The sequence below is a fragment of the Simochromis diagramma genome, unplaced genomic scaffold (assembly GCF_900408965.1).
Source record: "Simochromis diagramma unplaced genomic scaffold, fSimDia1.1 OVJJ01000421.1, whole genome shotgun sequence".
Classification (NCBI taxonomy): Eukaryota; Metazoa; Chordata; class Actinopteri; order Cichliformes; family Cichlidae; genus Simochromis; species Simochromis diagramma.
Genome location: NW_024387250.1, coordinates 11,298,337 through 11,315,993, shown reverse-complemented (window position 1 = coordinate 11,315,993; position 17,657 = coordinate 11,298,337). Strand labels below are relative to the sequence as shown.

Sequence of the window (17,657 nt, the reverse complement as noted above, 5' to 3'; positions counted from 1 at the left end):
ATTACAACAGTGAAAAGCATTACATACGGGTCAAGTTTTAACAACTCTACCTTTATATAATATTGTATTGGAAAACCTTGCTTTTAAATCGCAGTGCATGGTAAATATTTGCCTACACAGTATTCTTGTATTTATGGAGATATACCAATGTGTTGAATAACCTGAGATAAAGATCCAAAGTCACAAGGTTTCACTGGAAATTCAATATTTTTAACAATAGAATATTAATCTATTATACAATATTTAATTTCAGTGGTGGAATGCCAGTAGCTATGCGTGTTGAATATGCAGATGTTTTATTTATACCCGGCAGCTTGACAATGAGTATCAGTATTTGAGTGCAGTAATTCTAAATCGCAAAGACTGAAATTTCCAAATACTGAAAAAAAGGTGTTCAAATGTGTCCTCCCAGCAGAGCACTCTCCAAAGTGTTAGACCAACCAAATGAAAGACCAACACATATTATTAAATTTATTAGAGATGAAAATAAACAGTGTAATATTAAACACACAAACAGACAAAATCTCATCCTCACTGCAAAATAGAAAAAAAAAAAAAAACGAAAAACATTTCTACTTCAGTGAGTAAATTATTTTATGTAATTATTAACATTTAAAAACAGCAGATATGCTTTAAAGTATTAACACCGGGATTTCACTGGGACATCTTGTTTAGTGTATTTCAGCAACTCTAGAAGAGAAAAAGAGGAAAACTTAATTATGTTCCTACAATAAAAGATTGCTTGTGTAAAATAAATAACATAACCAAAAAGGAAAAAAAAAAAAAAGAGGATCACTTGATAATACTGAGTATATGATATGATTTGATTGAGTAAAGTCCAAATTCTTCAAGTTGTAATGTTGTAATGACTCCTGACTTCTTAATAATTTCTACAAATTAGACCCATATAACCACAGTAACAGGCCATCTGATACCTTCTTTCAGCCTTGTGTTTTCTTCTGATATCAGTTTAAGTTGTTCTTCAAGCTCAGCACATTTTGCACAACCTGAAAAACAGTTTGCATCATTAATTAAAGAGGACAAATGGGAAATTGTAACGCCCACAATTTACAGTCCATGCTAATTATTTTCACCATTGTCTTTAAATAGCAATTGATATACTGGGACATTGTATGAATACATAGGACTTAACAATCTTGTGTTAGTTGTTGTCGTCGTTTAATGTTCACAATTGTATGACATGAAATTAAAATCCAATTAACACGTAATAATAACAACACAGAATAAAAGTAACCTTCAGACAACATGAACACGTGATTTTAATAAACACAAAACAACCAAATTGGTTCTGAGTACCAACAGTCCACTAGAAATTACACAGCTGAGACTTGTCTCCTCAGCACTCTCAACTTACTGTGGATTTGGGTTTTAGGTAGTGGTGATTTATTGCTGATTCCAGGCTGTTTCAGGGGCCTGGCTCTGTTGGGAGCATTACACGCTTTTGAGGGTTCACTCATACATGCTGGCACTGCAGCCTCTTAAAGCATGAAAGCACCACAGGAGTTCACTACAGGTTACTGCGCTCGTGATTTATGCTGCTGAACAGCTTCACATCAAACTTTGGCCAACTGCCCAACAGTTAGTGGAAAAAGCCAACAAACCCTTTGGCATATCAGGAAATCTGCACTGATTAGTTTATCTTTAGAAAACACAGTGAAGTACTGTTCTATACCTGTGACTTAGATAAAGTTCAAACCATGTCACAAGTTTCAAGTGCAGAAATTCCAGTAAATTTCCAACATACCTTCTCCTTGAGCTTTGGCAGGCAAAGCTCTCTTACTGGGCTGCTTGAGGATTGTCGCTTTGTTTGTAGCATCACAGGCAGATACTGGAGCTTCGACACTATTGCATGGATCAGAAGCATCTGCAAAGGGTGGAAAAAAGAAAAATCTACACGACTGTACACTTACACTTAGGTTTCAAGCTGCTTAAGTTTCATGCAAATACCAAAAATACCAAACAAAGCTGTTAAAAAGGCTGCAATACTAGAGCATGATTTTCTTATTTATTTACCCATTTTCTTCCTCTTTGACACTAGCAAACTGTCAGCTCTGGTTAGAGGGTGCTTCTTTGCTTGTGAAGTCTTGGTCACAGGATTAGTTGCTATGTAGACAAAAAGGAGAAACCGTTACAGGAAAAAAAATGAACACATCTTTCACAAAAATCAGATACATTTCTACAGTAATTTCCTTCTCTATAAAAAGCTGAAAGACCACAGAAGACAACTAAAGCAGATGATCACAGAATTATTTCCATGGTTAAAAACAAAACAACTTCACAACATCTACCAAAGTCAACAACACGCTGGAGGAAGTAGAGGATCATTGTCAAGACCTCCAGTCAAGAGAAGCCATTTATAAATGGAAATACAGAGAGTTTACAATGAGGTGTAAAACCACTAGTTACACTCAAGAACAAGAAGGCAATATTAAACCAGAAAACACCTAGAAGTTTGGCATCAGCTGCATTTTTATCAATTTTTTTCCCCCCTCGAGTATCAGAAGAAAGGCAACTTTACTGTGTATCTGAAGTGAGGGCAAATTGAAACTTTCTAATGTACAGATACAGTTTGACAAATGTGTGAGTACCTGTAGGTCCACAGAGCTTGTCGGTACTTGAAGAAATTGCTGTACTGCTTCTTGTTAAAGGTGGCCTAAGACACATAGTAGCTCTCTGGATCCCTGATGGGATTCCACTAAACTGCGATCTTTGTGAGCCACAAAAGGGCAGCTTGGATCCTGGTATTGGTACAAAGGGGAAGACAGAGATGCCCCGGACGCACCGTGCAAACACACAGATACAGTACATAGTTACACTGAGGTTATTAAACACATGATTATGGGAATAACAAAACTGGGACCTATGCAAACCTTTCTAAAAAACAAAGGTATACACTTCCTACCTGTTGCTGTAGCACGCAGGTTGTAGCAGGATGTTACTCCTGTGGTCTTAAATACACACACACGAAAAGAGGACGTTAACGACAGACTGTCAAGTACATGGATGTACAGCTTTTAATCAGTACAAAATAAAATGGAACAAATAATAACTAATAGGTTCAACCTGTGTTCATGTTCTCAGATGGTAATATCAACATTTTGCAAACATTTAAGTCCTACCCCCTGGAGTGCATCAGGGGCAGTGGCAGCAGTGTTTCTTGAAGCTTCAGCTTGGGTTCTTTGTCTTTTCGTAGGTAAGTTGGATGCCACTGTATTCAACCTGGCTGGAATTGAGGAATGTGACTTTGATTTCATCAGCTGAGCTCCAGCTTTCGGGGGAGGGCAAAGGGATTTAGCAGCTGGCTGTTTCAAGAATGTTTTACGGTCACAGACAAGGTTTGATGGAGGGTCTGATGGCACCTGATCAGCTGGCTTCCCGGGACCATCTGTGTACAGCTTCTTCTGTACTCCTAGGTTTAAGCCCTCAACTTGCTCAGTGTTCAAGTTGAACATTGTACATTTAGTCATTGGTGTTGAAGTAATCAAACAGTCTGCCTTTAAATCCAGGGTGTCATCCAAATTGAAAGCCTTGGCTTTGAGGTTCACCGTACCAAAGCTTTGACGGTTTAAAGAATCGGAGAGCCCGCCCACCACAGGCAGACCTGAAAGATCTTTAGTCTCACAGCTGCCACTGCCAGAAGCGTCATCATGGGTTTCAACCTCCTTGGCACTATGGTCCTTAGCATCTGTCGTAACATTATGCTTTGATAGATCAGGGGCAATGTCAATATTGTTGTCTTTTGGGCTGGTGGTTAGATTACTGACTTCAGGTGTGGAGGGCTTTTCTGAAGACCTCGGGGGGATGTTGCATGAGCTTGTTTCTGACAAAGTTATGGTGCCATTGGGCCTGGAGGTATTGTGGTGATCGTCACTCGGGTTCGCCTCTGATAAAGTTATTGTTCCATTTGGCTTGGAAGCACTTTGGTGACCATCACATGAGCTCATTTCTGTCAGAGTTATTGTGCTATTAGGCTTTGAAGCAATTTGGCTACTTTCACTCTGGACCGTTTCCAACAAAGTTATTGTGTCGCTCTTCTTGGAAGGTGGTTGAGAATCAAAGGTGTTGTTCTTGAGGTCTTCCCCTAATACTGTGCTGCCACTGCTTTTATGTAGAGAATGCTTTTCAAATGTGGTGTTCTGCACAGCAAATGGAGCACATTCCTTTACAGATGAGCAATTTTGATTTGTGATGGGGGATGTTTCAGTGGTGCCAAAACCTGCCTGACCTGAAGTCCCATCTTTGGTGCAGCTTACATTAAATGAAGGAAGATCAAGTGTCTTATTCTGAGAGTGGGAAACTGAAGCAGCAGTATTTAAATCATTAGACACACTCAGATCAGCGGCCTGCACGACATTAAATGTCCCATTCCCGGAGTCTGATGCTTTTGGGTTTGGCTGTGTCGCATAGTTTTTCAACTCATCGTTTACTTTGTGACAAGATTCCACAAGTTCTGAGGGGGCGTTCTTTTGACTACTACTACACTCCATATTCGATGTAGACCTTACACTCTGAGCTGACGTGTCATTGGACGAGGTTGTGTCATGTGTAACATTAGCTGGTTGACTGCTGAATGTATCATCAGGTGATGTTGAGCTCATCTTCATATTTTGTCCACTGGGCTCGTTGGCTGACTTTGCTTCATGGCTGGCAATCAGGTCTTTAATGATAGCTTCAGGTTTATCAGAAAACTCCACAGGCTCTTCCCGGATCTCTGAGGTAACTTTTTGATTAGCACTGCACTCCACATTAGAGTCTGCAGATATGTCACTAGAAGATATTATTTCTCGAGTAACATTAGCAGGATTTTTCCCAAGTGTATCCCCTGCCGATGCTTGACTCGTCTCTATATTACATTCACTGGGCTCTGATGAAGACTTGCTATTTTCCAAAACACTTCCCATAGTAATATCCTGAATTACATCCAAAGAGGTTTTTGCTGTGCTTTCCCCCACACACTTGTCGGATTGTACACTTGTACTTAGCAATTTTTCGCCAGAGATGACATCTGAACTGCTAGGCTGTGCTGCAATTTTTCCACTTTCCATTCCATTAAAAGACCTGTCGCGTTTCAAATCAAGCGGCGGAAGAGCCTGAGTCACATCCATGGAGAAGATCTGTTCTCCTGATGATAATGGTGAATCACGTGTAACATCAAGGAGAGTAATTTCTGGCAAGAACTTGTCAAGTATCAGCCAGGGGACCGGAGCATGCTTGTTCTGAGAGGCATCAATCATTTTGACATCTGGGTCTGTAATCTCTGTTGTTGCCATATGTTGTGAAAGATCAGGAGGATGAATTTCAGGAATATTTATTTTAGGGCTTGTGCTTGCAGAAGTTGCAGGTGTGCTGTCAGGAGCAGAGGAGTCATTTCTAGTAAGCTGTATGGTAGAATCACATGTAGAATCAAATAGGGTCACTTCTGGCAAGCATTCGTCACCTAGAAAGGACACAGGACCATCCATGTCACTGAATAATTGCCCAGAATAGCTACTAGGGGGATCTGAGTTTAACTGTTGGACAGAACCTTTTGTTGATTTTTGACAATCTGCTGTGGCTGCACCAAAGGAGAAAAGAGAAAGTGTCTGACGACGATTATTTTCATGTGTTGAACTTTCTGGAGATTTGTTGCCGATATTTAAGTATTTTAAAATTGGTGTCAGAGCAGACTGGAAAGAAATCCGTGACTTTGGCTTGCTGCCTGTTGGAGCAGGGGTTGAAAAGGTGCAGGTGTCAGAAAGAGGCTTGTTTTCTTCATGGGGCCATTTGAGTTTAGAAGTCCCAGCTTTAACAGTGCCCCCGGGTGGAATGTTTTCACAGCACTCATCGGCATCTGGATTTTCCCGAATGTATAAGCCTCGCCCAGTTGGTTTGTTGGCCATGGATGGTGATGCTTCTTCTCTCACAGAATAAATGAAGGGCTTCTTATTTAAAACAGAGGGCAATACTCAGACTCCACACATATTATCAGCTGTCTCAGACTCCCTGTGCCAAAAATAAGAAAACAGAGCTTGACTTCATTGGCTTATGTAGACAACTGAATGAAAATGTCTCACTGCTGAATTCTTTTACAGCTATTTTATTTATACAAACTAGATATTAAAACAACAAAATCAAAATGCAATTTAGCACCGACAGTAACGGACGACCATGTAATCTCAATTTGTGCTGAGTTTCTAATGTTACACCCCCCCAAAAAACAAAACCCATGTCAATTTATTTTAAACCGGTAAAACTAGAGATTAGGTAACGCATACAGCAACATCTTAGCTTAGGAACACAGATTTGGTTTGTAACGTAGAGATTACGGCGGTTTTAGGTTGGAAAACGTTGCTTTCCGATTGTTTACTATGTCATATTTACGATAAATAGTTATTTCATTCATGTAATGCTCGGAACACGAGATCATCTTGAACGAGCATAGGTTAAGCTAAAACCTTGTAACGTTTGTTAGAAGAACGGAACCAGCTCTGCTTACCTGTAAACACGAACTTCTTAGCGGATGTTTGTAGATGTGAACCTGTTTTAGTCTCAACGAGATTCTGGTTTGATAAGACAAACACGGATACTACAAAATAAGTATCAGCATAAACTCTGAAACTTTTATCTTGTTAACCAACGAAGCGCCTGTCTAGTTCAAAATGTCAGTTTCCTTCACGCTCATTGGATGGTTTACACCAATCATAACGCAAGGATTCTTCTTCTGTGTTTAATCGTGAATTAGCGTTCATGCACAGACGATAGCGTTACAGTGCCATCTAACGTTGTTTTGAAAACATTTCGTGACATTTAAAGTGTGCTTAAGTGGGCTGGGCCAGTGAAACGCTCCTTTCAATCAGTGTGTAAATAAGGTTGACTACACATGTAATCCATCTTAATGTAAAAAAGGAATGCAATTTCAACAGTATGTCTCAGTTTTTCTACATCATAGAAAAAAAAATGCAGCTATAGCAAATGAAAGAAATGTGCCAGTATGACTATTTGGGCTTAAACAAGAAGAAATACATATGTAAAATTATAGAAAAAGCTCACTGGCACCACTGTAAAAAGACAAATAACAAAAAACAACCCCCCCCAAACAGAAATGTCTGTATGATTATATAATAGCATTTAACTGCTTCTGTCATTTAATTCCTTTTTAACCATGGACACACTGTAAAAACACATACATTTTTATAGTATAAGGAACTTCCCTGTCATTTAAACGATTAAATGTATCACCTGATTACTTTAGTGTAATACTGCGGGGGAGGCTCTTTATCAGTAGGAAAAGTTGTACAACTTAATAAAAGTCATCCAGTGGGCTGCATTGAAGTCTTTGTCGTGGCGATTTTGGCTTCCAGACATTATGTTTGATACCACTGCTCCAGGAGGTTTAAAACAGTATTCATTATAACATTGTGCGCAGCTCTCTGATCTGTTTCTTTTTAGATTCCCCTTTAGTTTTCTACACCGTGCATAATAGGTATGTCAATTCAAACTATTCTACCATGTTTGGATAGACATTTAGGAAAAGAAATAGAGTAGGGGTTAGAAATGAGTTTATTAGGGTGGCAACTCAGGTTGAACAGTTTGGAGAAGAAATGTTTTCGTGACTGCTCATACAAGGGAACTCGTGTTTCTTTGTTTTGTTTTGTTTTTTAAATTGAGATTAATTGTATCAACACTGTTTTCATGCAAGAAAGTTTATCTTTATTTTACAAATTACATTGAACAAGTAGGGGACATAAAGAACAATTTCTCAGTACACAAAATTAAAACCATATGTATATTACATTCAGGTATTTTCACGCAGCCATTGAGCTTCTCACTCCTTTGGTGTTTTCTTCAGTTTGGTCTTTAGCTCTGCCATCAGGGGATTTCCAAATCCTCTGTGGACACAGAAGAAAAATAAATAAATACATTTTTAAAAAGTCAGAAACAGGACGTGTCTTTTCTGGTGACTGTTTTTTTTCCCCTGTTGCCATCCTTACCCGGGATGTTTTGGTGGCATCCATTTAGGCTTCTTCGGTGCCTCCTCCTCCTCCTGTGGGGGAGCGTCGTTCTTCTCCTCTGGCTTTGTTTCAGGTTCCTGTGGTAATTCCGTCATTTTAATGATACATATATATATCTTAACTTAAGAGGGAAAAAAAAACAGGTATTTAAACACTCTTAGCAGTACCTGTGACACTGTTTCCTGGGTATTTTCGTCTCTCACTGCCCGCTGTGTCTTTTTTAAAACAGGAAATCCAGCACCGAGCCCTAAGAAAAGCAAACGTGTGAAATTATTTGAAAGTTGTGAAAATAACAGGATATAAAGACCAGAGAAAGTCTTAATAGACTATCAAGACTAAGATACTGGGATTCATGTATCATGAGTGACCTACCAGGGAGTTTTATTCCAATACCTATGCCTCCTAAAGGCACACCTCCAGGGAGTTTGACCGGCAAACGTGAAGATGGTGTAGGTGTGGGTGTGGGTTCCTCCGAGGGCATATGGAGCAGGGAGCGGGGATTTTTAGGTGGCCTTACACGAGGGTTCTTAACAGCAATTCGTGACCTTTGCACAGCAAAGTCCAGCACAGGGCCATCCACCTGTAATGCCCCAAAAGTCTGTTATGAACATTGTTTGATTTTAATCAAATTTTTTTTTATGCCATATAGAAACAATACCTTATTCTCATATTCGATTGTTGGCTCTTCGGCTACCTGGGCCTCGTTTAGCACAGGGAATAAGGATGAATGTGCAGGCTGTGGTCTATTCAGTGAGGACAAGTTCAGTGTGTCCTTCTCAGGTTCACTTTGTGAGTCGCTTTCAGATTCTTCAGACTCAGCGGGTTTGAGTTCATCTGAAGAATCAGACGCAGTTACCTCAAGATGCTCCTCCTCAGCTTCTACCTTCTTGTCATGCAAAGGAGAGCTCTGTGTTGTCATTGTTGTTACATCTGCTTCTTCGACATCCTCATACGCGTTCTGTGATCCACTTTCAGTCTCTAATGTTTCAGCTCTTTCTTCTGCTTTTTCTTGAGATTCCTGGTTCAGATGTGATTGAGCTTCTATATCAGCGACCGATTCTTTCTCTGTCTCGGCTGATTCCTCTGTCAGTAAGTCCTGAGTTTGAGGCTGTGCGATAACTCCAAAGATGTCTGTGGACACGCTAGCCACCAGCTCATGGATCCCCTGGAGTGAGTCAGTGCTCGTTGATTTCAACAGCTGAGTCTCACTACTCTGAATACACGATTCACTGAGAAACTGGTCCAAAAATCCAGACTCCACAGTTGATGAAGACATTTCTGTGTCACTTACTGCCTCAGATTCCCTACAAATGGCCTCTGCTAGTGACACTTTCTCATTCTCTGTTGATATTTCACCCTCATTTAAAGTGTCTGTTTTGGTGTCCAATAGCTGCCCTGGCTTGGGCTCTTCTTGTCTAATCTCATCAGTGTCCTCTGACATCACCGCCTCAATCCACAAGTCAAGGATTTCTTCATCAATTACGTCTTGATGTCCACTGACTGAACCGCCTTTTTCCTCTGATGACATCACTGGCAAATCCTCTGGTCTGGGCTCGTCAGCTGTTTCAGCTACTATTATTTGTGTCTCACTTATCTCAAGTGCTCTGTGTGGCGACTGATTGTTTATCTCCTGAGTCTCAGTGTGTTGAGATATTTCCAATTCTGCATTCAGAGGAATCTCTTTGTCTCCTCTTTCTGTGATTAGCTCACCTGCAGTTTCTTTAGTTATCTGTAGATCCATTTCATTTAAGGTCTGGATTCCATTTTCTGCTTCCTCCTCTTCATCTTCACAACCCCTTCCTTCTTTTTCAATGGCTTTATCTTGCATTTCAACAGAGGTATCATCAACGGATATAGGCTCAGTTTCAGCTAAGGGTCTCACAAACCCATATTCACTCGTGTCTTCTTGTAAACTTAATGGCCTGCTGATGCTTTGATCCAACTTTATGGCTGCTACTGACTCCTGAATGACGAATCCAACCACTTCTGCTGCTGCAACCGCTTCTCGTGTTTCACCTCCTGTAGATCCTCTGCCACCATCATGCAGCCCTTCTGATCTCCTTTCAGTCTCGTCCACTAAACCGACATGTGTTCCAGTCACCTCTGTCTTCATTGAACTTGTCAGTAATTTTCCTTCTTCTTTGTCAAGTCCCGATTCTTGAATTACTCCTTCAACAAGCTTTCTCTCTGCCTCTAGTTCAAGGTCCGGTGTTCCTTCGTGCTCCTCCACAAACAAACCAAAGCTCGTCTCAGTCTCTTCTTTGCTTTCTTGTTTCTCTTCCATGGACTCCTTCATCAGTAAATAGTCAGCTCCAGTCCTGCAGTCACTGTTTTCAAGGCTCTCCTGATCTCCGCTCTCCACCTCTTCTGGTAATTGAGTTGCCGGGATTTCCTCACAATCTCCTGCTTCCAGGAACCTTTGTGTTGTATTTTCATCGGCTCCCTGAAGCTCATTGTTATATTTGGAAACTCCCTCTTGAATTTCCTCACATGTTGGAGTATTTAGTTCCTGCAGCACGGCACACTGGCCTTCACTGATCTCCGGGAGAGTGTTTTTAAATTCTTCGTCCGTTTCCTGCGTCGTTTCGCCTTTGGGCTTTACTGTAACTGAGGTGCTTGAATCTATAATTTCGTTGTAAAATTCTCCGGTGTAGGATTCACTGGAGACGTTCTCCTCTTTTTCTTGGTCTTGATCAATGAGTCTCTCTTCTGAAATATCTGTTACTGTCACACCGGTCTGCCTAGTTTTGGTCTGCACTCCTGGGACTCTCATATCCTCCTCGTATTTATCTGTGAATCCAGCTGTGTGCAGCTGTGAAGCAGTCTTCAGTGCAGCTTCTTTACCGGATAAATCATATTCAGTTAAAAGATTTTCTCCTTCAGTGTCTTCTGCTTCTGTTCCGATGTTCTCGTCCAGATCTGGCACTTCTGTTGTCTCGTTGACGGCAGGCCGCTCTGTCTCAACCCACTTCTCTTTCTCACCTTTATCATTTTCACTGCTATGAGTCATTGCATAAGATTTTGTGATAACAGTGAGCATATCCACTGATGTATCTGGCTGGTCTCCAAAAGCTGAGAGCTGATTTTCAGCTTGACTTGTTTTCTCCTCTGACTTGATTACATTTTGGGAGTCCAACTGTAGCATAACATCACAAGCTTCTGATTCTAAATCTTGTTCATCTTCATGCTGCATTTTATCATCTTCTTCCTCTAACTGGGTTTCTTTAGTAATTTCATCCTCTCTTGGATGTTCATCCAGTGTCACTGCATCATTCTGCTGTACTTCAGACTCTATTTCCTGCATGCGATGGTTATCATCATCATCGGGACTTAAACTTGTGCTAATGCACACTTTTATCTCAGTGTCTTCTGCTTCAAAATCTCGTTCATCTGCATGATCTGTTTTTTCATCTTCTTCCTTTAAGTTGTCTTCTTCGAACATTTCATCTTCTATTGGATGATCATCCTCTAATTGAGTTTCTTTGCTTTCATCCTCTCTTGGATGTTCATCCAGTGTCGCTGTATCAGTTTTCTGTAACTCAGCCTCTGTTTCCTGCTTGTGATCATCCAGTACTGGACTTATATCTGTAGTTTTGCACAGTTCCACCTCAGTGCCCTCTGTTCCTAACTGCTGTTCATCTTCATAGTCTGTTTTATCATCTTCTTCTGGTACTTCAGTGTCTTCTGATTCTAAACCTTGATCATCTTTATGCTGCATTTTATCATCTTCTTCCTCTAACTGGGTTTCTTTAGTAATTTCATCCTCTCTTGGATGTTCATCCAGTGTCACTGCATCATTCTGCTGTTCTTCAGGCTCTATTTCCTGCATGCGACGGTTATCATCATCATCGGGACTTAAACTTGTGCTAATGCACGCTTTTATCTCAGTGTCTTCTGCTTCAAAATCTTGTTCATCTGCATGATCTGTTTTTTCATCTTCTTCCTTTAAGTTGTCTTCTTTGAACATTTCATCTTCTATTGGATGATCATCCTCTAATTGAGTTTCTTTGCTTTCATCCTCTCTTGGATGTTCATCCAGTGTCGCTGTATCAGTTTTCTGTAACTCAGCCTCTGTTTCCTGCTTGTGATCATCCAGTACTGGACTTATATCTGTAGTTTTGAACAGTTGGACCTCAGTGCCCTCTGCTCCTAACTGCTGTTCATCTTCATAGTCTGTTTTATCATCTTCTTCTGGTACTTCAGTGTCTTCTGCTTCCAAATCTTGTTCATCTTTATGCTGCAGTTTATCATCTTCTTCCTCTAACTGGGTTTCTTTGGTTTCATCCTCTCTTGGATGTTCATCCAGTGTCACTGCATCATTCTGCTGTACTTCAGACTCTATTTCCTGCAGGTGATCATTATCATAATCATTTAGGCTTAAACTTGTGCTAATGCACGCTTTTATCTCAGTGTCTTCTGCTTCAAAATCTCGTTCATCTGCATGATCTGTTTTTTCATCTTCTTCCTTTAAGTTGTCTTCTTTGAACATTTCATCTTCTATTGGATGATCATCCTCTAATTGAGTTTCTTTGCTTTCATCCTCTCTTGGATGTTCATCCAGTGTCGCTGTATCAGTTTTCTGTAACTCAGCCTCTGTTTCCTGCTTGTGATCATCCAGTACTGGACTTATATCTGTAGTTTTGAACAGTTGGACCTCAGTGCCCTCTGCTCCTAACTGCTGTTCATCTTCATAGTCTGTTTTATCATCTTCTTCTGGTACTTCAGTGTCTTCTGCTTCCAAATCTTGTTCATCTTTATGCTGCAGTTTATCATCTTCTTCCTCTAACTGGGTTTCTTTGGTTTCATCCTCTCTTGGATGTTCATCCAGTGTCACTGCATCATTCTGCTGTACTTCAGACTCTATTTCCTGCAGGTGATCATTATCATAATCATTTAGGCTTAAACTTGTGCTAATGCACGCTTTTATCTCAGTGTCTTCTGCTTCAAAATCTTGTTCATCTGCATGATCTGTTTTTTCATCTTCTTCCTTTAAGTTGTCTTCTTTGAACATTTCATCTTCTATTGGATGATCATCCTCTAATTGAGTTTCTTTGCTTTCATCCTCTCTTGGATGTTCATCCAGTGTCGCTGTATCAGTTTTCTGTAACTCAGCCTCTGTTTCCTGCTTGTGATCATCCAGTACTGGACTTATATCTGTAGTTTTGAACAGTTGGACCTCAGTGCCCTCTGCTCCTAACTGCTGTTCATCTTCATAGTCTGTTTTTTCATCTTCTTCTGGTACTTCAGTGTCTTCTGCTTCCAAATCGCGATCATCTTTATGCTGCAGTTTATCATCTTCTTCCTCTAATTGAGTGTCTTTGGTTTCATCCTCTCTTGGATGATCATCCAGTGTTGCTTTATCAGTTTTCTGTAAATCTGCTTCTGTTTCCTGCTTGCAATCATCCAGTACTGGACTAATATCTGTAGTTATGCACACTTTTATCTCAATGTCTTCTGCTTCCAAATCTTGTTCATCTTCATGCTGCATTTTATCATCTTCTTCTTCTAATTGAGTTTCTTCAGTAATTTTATCCTCTTTTGGATGATCATCCAGTGTCACTGCATCATTCTTCTGTACCTCTGCCTCTCCTTCGTACGTATGAGCCTGATCTTCTGGACTTATATCTTTGATACTGCACACGTTTATCTCTGGGTCTGCTTCTAAATCTCGCTCTTCTTCATGATGAAGTGTATCATCTTCTTCATTTATTTGGGTGTCTTTGATAATTTGGTCCTCTCTTGGATGATGATCTTGGGTCACTGCATCAATCTTTTGTACTTCTCCTTCCCCTTTGTGCACGTAATCCTCCTCTTTTGGACTTTTTGTCATGCATACTTTGAATGCGTTGTTTTCTGCTACCAAATTGTCATCATCACAGTGCATGTTGTTATATTCCTCTGTTACTTCAGTGGCTTCTGCTTCTGAATCTTGTTCCTTTTCATGATCTGCTTTAGCATTTTCTTCCTTCAGTCGGGTTTCTTTAACAAGTTCCTCCCTTCCTGAATGATCATCCAATAACACTGCATCATGCTCCTTTACCTCTCCCTTTCCTTTCTCCATGTGATCCATATCATCTGGACTTATACCTGCAGCTATGCATGCTTTTACCTCAATGTTTTCTGCTTTTAACTCTCGCTCATCTTCACTGCGCAGTTTATCATCATCTTCTTCTTTTCTCAAAGTGTCTTCTGCTTCAAGGTCTTCCTTCTCTTTATCATGCGTTTGATCCTTTTCTCCTTTTACTTGGGTTTCTTTTATTTTTTCCTCCTTTGTTGGATGATCACCGGGCAACCCTAATCTCACCGTTGCATTCTCAGCATCAGTTTCCTCCTCAGTTGTGTCTTGGCATGTTGCAACCTCGGACCAATTTTGTGGTCCAGAAGCGGCATGTTCATGTTCATCATTTCCAGGCCCTGCAAGTCCTGCACAAGTGGGCATTTTTTCGATCTCCATCGTCTGTCGTTCGTCTTCTTTTGCTCTTGAATCATTTGAATGATCATTTCCTGTCTTGTCACGCTGTTCCTCTCTCTTGCCCTCACCATCCTCTTTGCTCTCGTCGACTTTTCTCAGCTGGGTTTTGTACTGCATGTTTTCTTCATCAACCCCTAAGTCGATTTCTGTGGTGCAAAGTTCCCATTCGACAACGGGGCGAGACGAGCTCAGCAGAGAGGATGTTGCGACAAGCTGCTCCTCCTCGACACCTTCTCTGCTACTGTCACCCTCTGTTGAGTCAGAGGGAGGGTGCTTGATTTCAGCTGCAGATTCCTGATTTGTGTTTGGGTCATTGTTGACAGTGTCAGCAGGCTGTGGCCTGATGAATCTGTTTACAGCTCCAGTTATGTAGTACTGAGAAAAAAAAGGAAGGAAAAAGAAATTTGCATTATGTAACACTTTAATTTGCAGAATCAATAAAATCCAACAAAAGACAAAAGTGTGAATATATTTGTTTTCCCCGCATTGATTTATTTTCAGTCATTCCAGGTAGTTTGTATAGCCCATGTTTTTTTTGTTTTTTTTTAAAGATGCACAAGTAGCATTTAAAGACTCTTAGTGTCACTGCATTCAAGGCTATTTACACAACAGTTTCTTTCCAGCTTTGCAGAAACTTCGTGGAAGTCTTTTCCTGTTTCAGCACCACAATACTCCCATGCACAAAACACAGCCATGAACAGGAAGAACCTGACCAGCCTCCATGGAATCCTGACTTCATTGATTATAAGTTACATTAGCTGCTGATGTATTAAAGTAAAAAAAAAAAAATTCAATGTAATAGACTTTAACCCTGTCAGTGCCCACCCCCCAAAAACAAACAAACAAACAAACAAACAAACAAACAAACAAACAAACAAACAAACAAACAAACGAAAGAATTGCATAAAAATGAGAATAAGAATTATTTGTATTATTTTTGTTTCATTTGTTAAGATGTCCAACAAACACTCCTGTTAAAAAAATAAAATAAAAATCATGGTCCATTCTTTACAGGATTGACCAAAACACAAACATTTTATAAATACAACATGGCAAACATAAAGCATTTAGTTTACGCTGAGAAACATCTGCATTTATTTCAACTTATGTATTTTTGATGATCTCAAGATATTTTCTTTGTTTAGCTGTTTCTTTTATCTCCAACTTCCCCATATTTGTCTGTTGTAGCTGGTGCACACTGTTCACCAACTACTTGCTGGTGAACACACTTCACCAGCAAGTAGTTTGATTGTATTAAGATTTGTTTGTGGGCATCTTGTCCTTTATTGGACACAGAAGTGCACACAATAGACTCAGAAGTGGGAAGAAGGAGTGTGAGTAAGCAGACTCAAACCCAAGCACCTAGAAAGGAGACTCGAGCCTCCAGAATATGGGTCACCTGTTCAAACTGGTGAAACAGGCTTTAAAACATCAGAATCTGTTTATTTTCATTGTATATCACCAAGTGTCACAATGGCTATCGAGACCAGCTGTCAGGCGACTAAACTGTGACAATAACTACCTGCCGCGTCTGAAAAGCAGGTTGATGAGAGAAGCGAGAGCGGTTTAAAAGCAGATGTGAGTCCAAAATAAAGAGATGAAAGGAGCTGAATTTTTTTTTGTAGATGTCATGCGAACTGTTATTAGTTGATGTGGGTTCATCACTACCAGAAATGTGAAATGATTAAACATCCAATCCAATTATATTTTAATCTAACTTAAAAAAAAACTTAAAAAACAGAGTTTCATGAAGTGCTGTATGAAGCAGCAAAGCATGACACAGCAATAAAACAATAAAAACAGTGATGAAGACAAAGTAAGAACACAGCACTATCATTCTGGGTTAAAAGCCAAGTAGTTTAAATTAGTTTCAACGTGTGTTTTAAAAAAACAGGCAACCAGCGGGAAATCCTAACATGGACAGACAGATAATTCCAAAGTCTATGGCTGTGATAGATGAAAAATAAAAAACCCAAACAAACAAAATCCCCAAACAGGAAACATAAATCAGTGCACCCTAGCAGAAGTGAACAACAATAACAGCAGGACTCTGAAATTTAAACCCAGTAAATGGTACACCTGCGTTTCCTGTTTGCAAGACTGTCTCCTGTGTAATAACAGTCTCAAACAGTCATTGCGCTCCGGGATGCACTGTGAGGAATCTCACTAATGCTGCAACTGCAAGGAGCGCACATATTACAAGGATCAGTTCTCAGAAAGAACTGCAGACAGTCTCCAGCTGATGACCAACAGAGCAATCAGATCTCAAACGTCTGCTGTGATCTATAATCATAATCTTTCAATCAGCATCCAGCAGGTTAATGTGCACTTTGAAAGAGAAAAGGTTTCAGCAGTTAATAAAGGCTTCTGTCTAAAACAGAGAAGCTGTTCCAACAGATGGACAAAAGATTTCTTTGAACTGGGTTAAGCTTTGATTTGCACTTAATGTTTTTACTTTTGAAGAATTACTTTATTTGAACCTGTCCAGGTTCAAATAAGCATGGAGAAGACTTCTTTGTCTTGGACGTGAACATGCCAGTGATTCACAGACATCCCCCCTCTCTCTCCCTCTCCCCGAAAAAGGGAGGGGGTAAGCAGAGACATTGCTACAACGTAGGCGGATATGCGTGGAGAGAGAGAGACCCACTGACACACAGGAAGAGAGACTATTTACGTCCACGTTTGACGGACTTAAAAGTTTAAAACACAAATCTTTCGTTTCGTTACAGGTTTGGATTGAAATGATGACGGCTTCTCACCCAGACTGTCCACAAAGTTCTCTCCATGCGGGACACGGGACTTTCAGGGTCCATCTTTACGCTTCCTCCTCGGTCACTCTCTGACCATCTGACGTGACGTTCTCGTTATTAAAAAAAAATCATGGACAAACCAAAGCACTGTGTCACTTTAGTTTCCCCCCCCTAAGCGGTCTTTGCAACCAGGCAGAAAGTCAATAGAAAGTTGCAGCCAAGCGCGTCCAGGATGGAAACACATCAGCTGTTAGTGGCCGTTCACTTCCTCCCCCTAGAACTGACATATGTCCGGGGTATGATAATGAGGAAGAGACAGATTAACACACACATTCACACGTTAACATAATAAGACGCGTTGCAGACTTTGCGGATGTGAATAATGAGCATAGCCACAGGAAAAAAAAAGTTCGTAAAACTTTG

The 17,657-nt window shown here is 40.3% G+C and overlaps 2 protein-coding genes across 7 annotated transcripts; both read right to left on the bottom strand.

The window, feature by feature from the left end:
* Nucleotides 1–250: 250 nt before the first annotated feature.
* On the bottom strand, nucleotides 251–6,732 carry LOC120714787. Of its 2 annotated transcripts, XM_040001256.1 has the most exons (8): nucleotides 6,497–6,706; nucleotides 3,141–6,003; nucleotides 2,924–2,969; nucleotides 2,610–2,759; nucleotides 2,035–2,124; nucleotides 1,766–1,885; nucleotides 936–1,007; nucleotides 251–690 (listed from the first exon to the last, which is right to left on the bottom strand). In XM_040001256.1, the coding sequence occupies exons 2-8, from the start codon at nucleotides 5,898–5,900 to the stop codon at nucleotides 641–643; spliced, it is 3,288 nt and encodes a 1,095-aa protein (XP_039857190.1). In that variant the 5' UTR covers nucleotides 5,901–6,003; nucleotides 6,497–6,706; the 3' UTR covers nucleotides 251–640. The 2 variants fall into 2 exon arrangements, with proteins under 2 accessions (XP_039857190.1, XP_039857191.1); XM_040001257.1 differs by lacking the exons at nucleotides 251–690; nucleotides 936–1,007 and adding an exon at nucleotides 1,065–1,440 and having other exon boundaries at nucleotides 6,497–6,732.
* Nucleotides 6,733–7,542: 810 nt separating this feature from the next.
* On the bottom strand, nucleotides 7,543–17,529 carry si:ch211-136m16.8 (trichohyalin). 5 transcript variants are annotated; one of them, XM_040001255.1, is made up of 7 exons: nucleotides 17,244–17,529; nucleotides 11,709–14,859; nucleotides 8,671–11,183; nucleotides 8,385–8,592; nucleotides 8,180–8,259; nucleotides 7,992–8,089; nucleotides 7,543–7,889 (listed from the first exon to the last, which is right to left on the bottom strand). In XM_040001255.1, the coding sequence occupies exons 1-7, from the start codon at nucleotides 17,295–17,297 to the stop codon at nucleotides 7,826–7,828; spliced, it is 6,168 nt and encodes a 2,055-aa protein (XP_039857189.1). In that variant the 5' UTR covers nucleotides 17,298–17,529; the 3' UTR covers nucleotides 7,543–7,825. The 5 variants fall into 5 exon arrangements, with proteins under 5 accessions (XP_039857189.1, XP_039857185.1, XP_039857188.1 ...); XM_040001251.1 differs by having other exon boundaries at nucleotides 8,671–11,984; nucleotides 12,030–14,859; XM_040001254.1 differs by having other exon boundaries at nucleotides 8,671–12,506; nucleotides 12,552–14,859.
* Between the last annotated feature and the right edge of the window lie 128 nt (nucleotides 17,530–17,657).

Coding starts and splice junctions, on each gene's coding strand:
- LOC120714787 (XM_040001256.1), bottom strand. CDS start 5,900: ATGGCCAACAAACCAACTGGGCGAGGCTTATACATTCGGGAAAATCCA. Junction 2,970..3,140: donor CCCCTGATGCACTCCAGGGG/GTAGGACTTAAA, acceptor TGTGTATTTAAG/ACCACAGGAGTAACATCCTG. Junction 2,760..2,923: donor CCTGCGTGCTACAGCAACAG/GTAGGAAGTGTA, acceptor TACCAATACCAG/GATCCAAGCTGCCCTTTTGT.
- si:ch211-136m16.8 (XM_040001250.1), bottom strand. CDS start 17,297: ATGGACCCTGAAAGTCCCGTGTCCCGCATGGAGAGAACTTTGTGGACA. Junction 8,260..8,384: donor TATTGGAATAAAACTCCCTG/GTAGGTCACTCA, acceptor TGCTTTTCTTAG/GGCTCGGTGCTGGATTTCCT. Junction 8,090..8,179: donor CCCAGGAAACAGTGTCACAG/GTACTGCTAAGA, acceptor GAATTACCACAG/GAACCTGAAACAAAGCCAGA.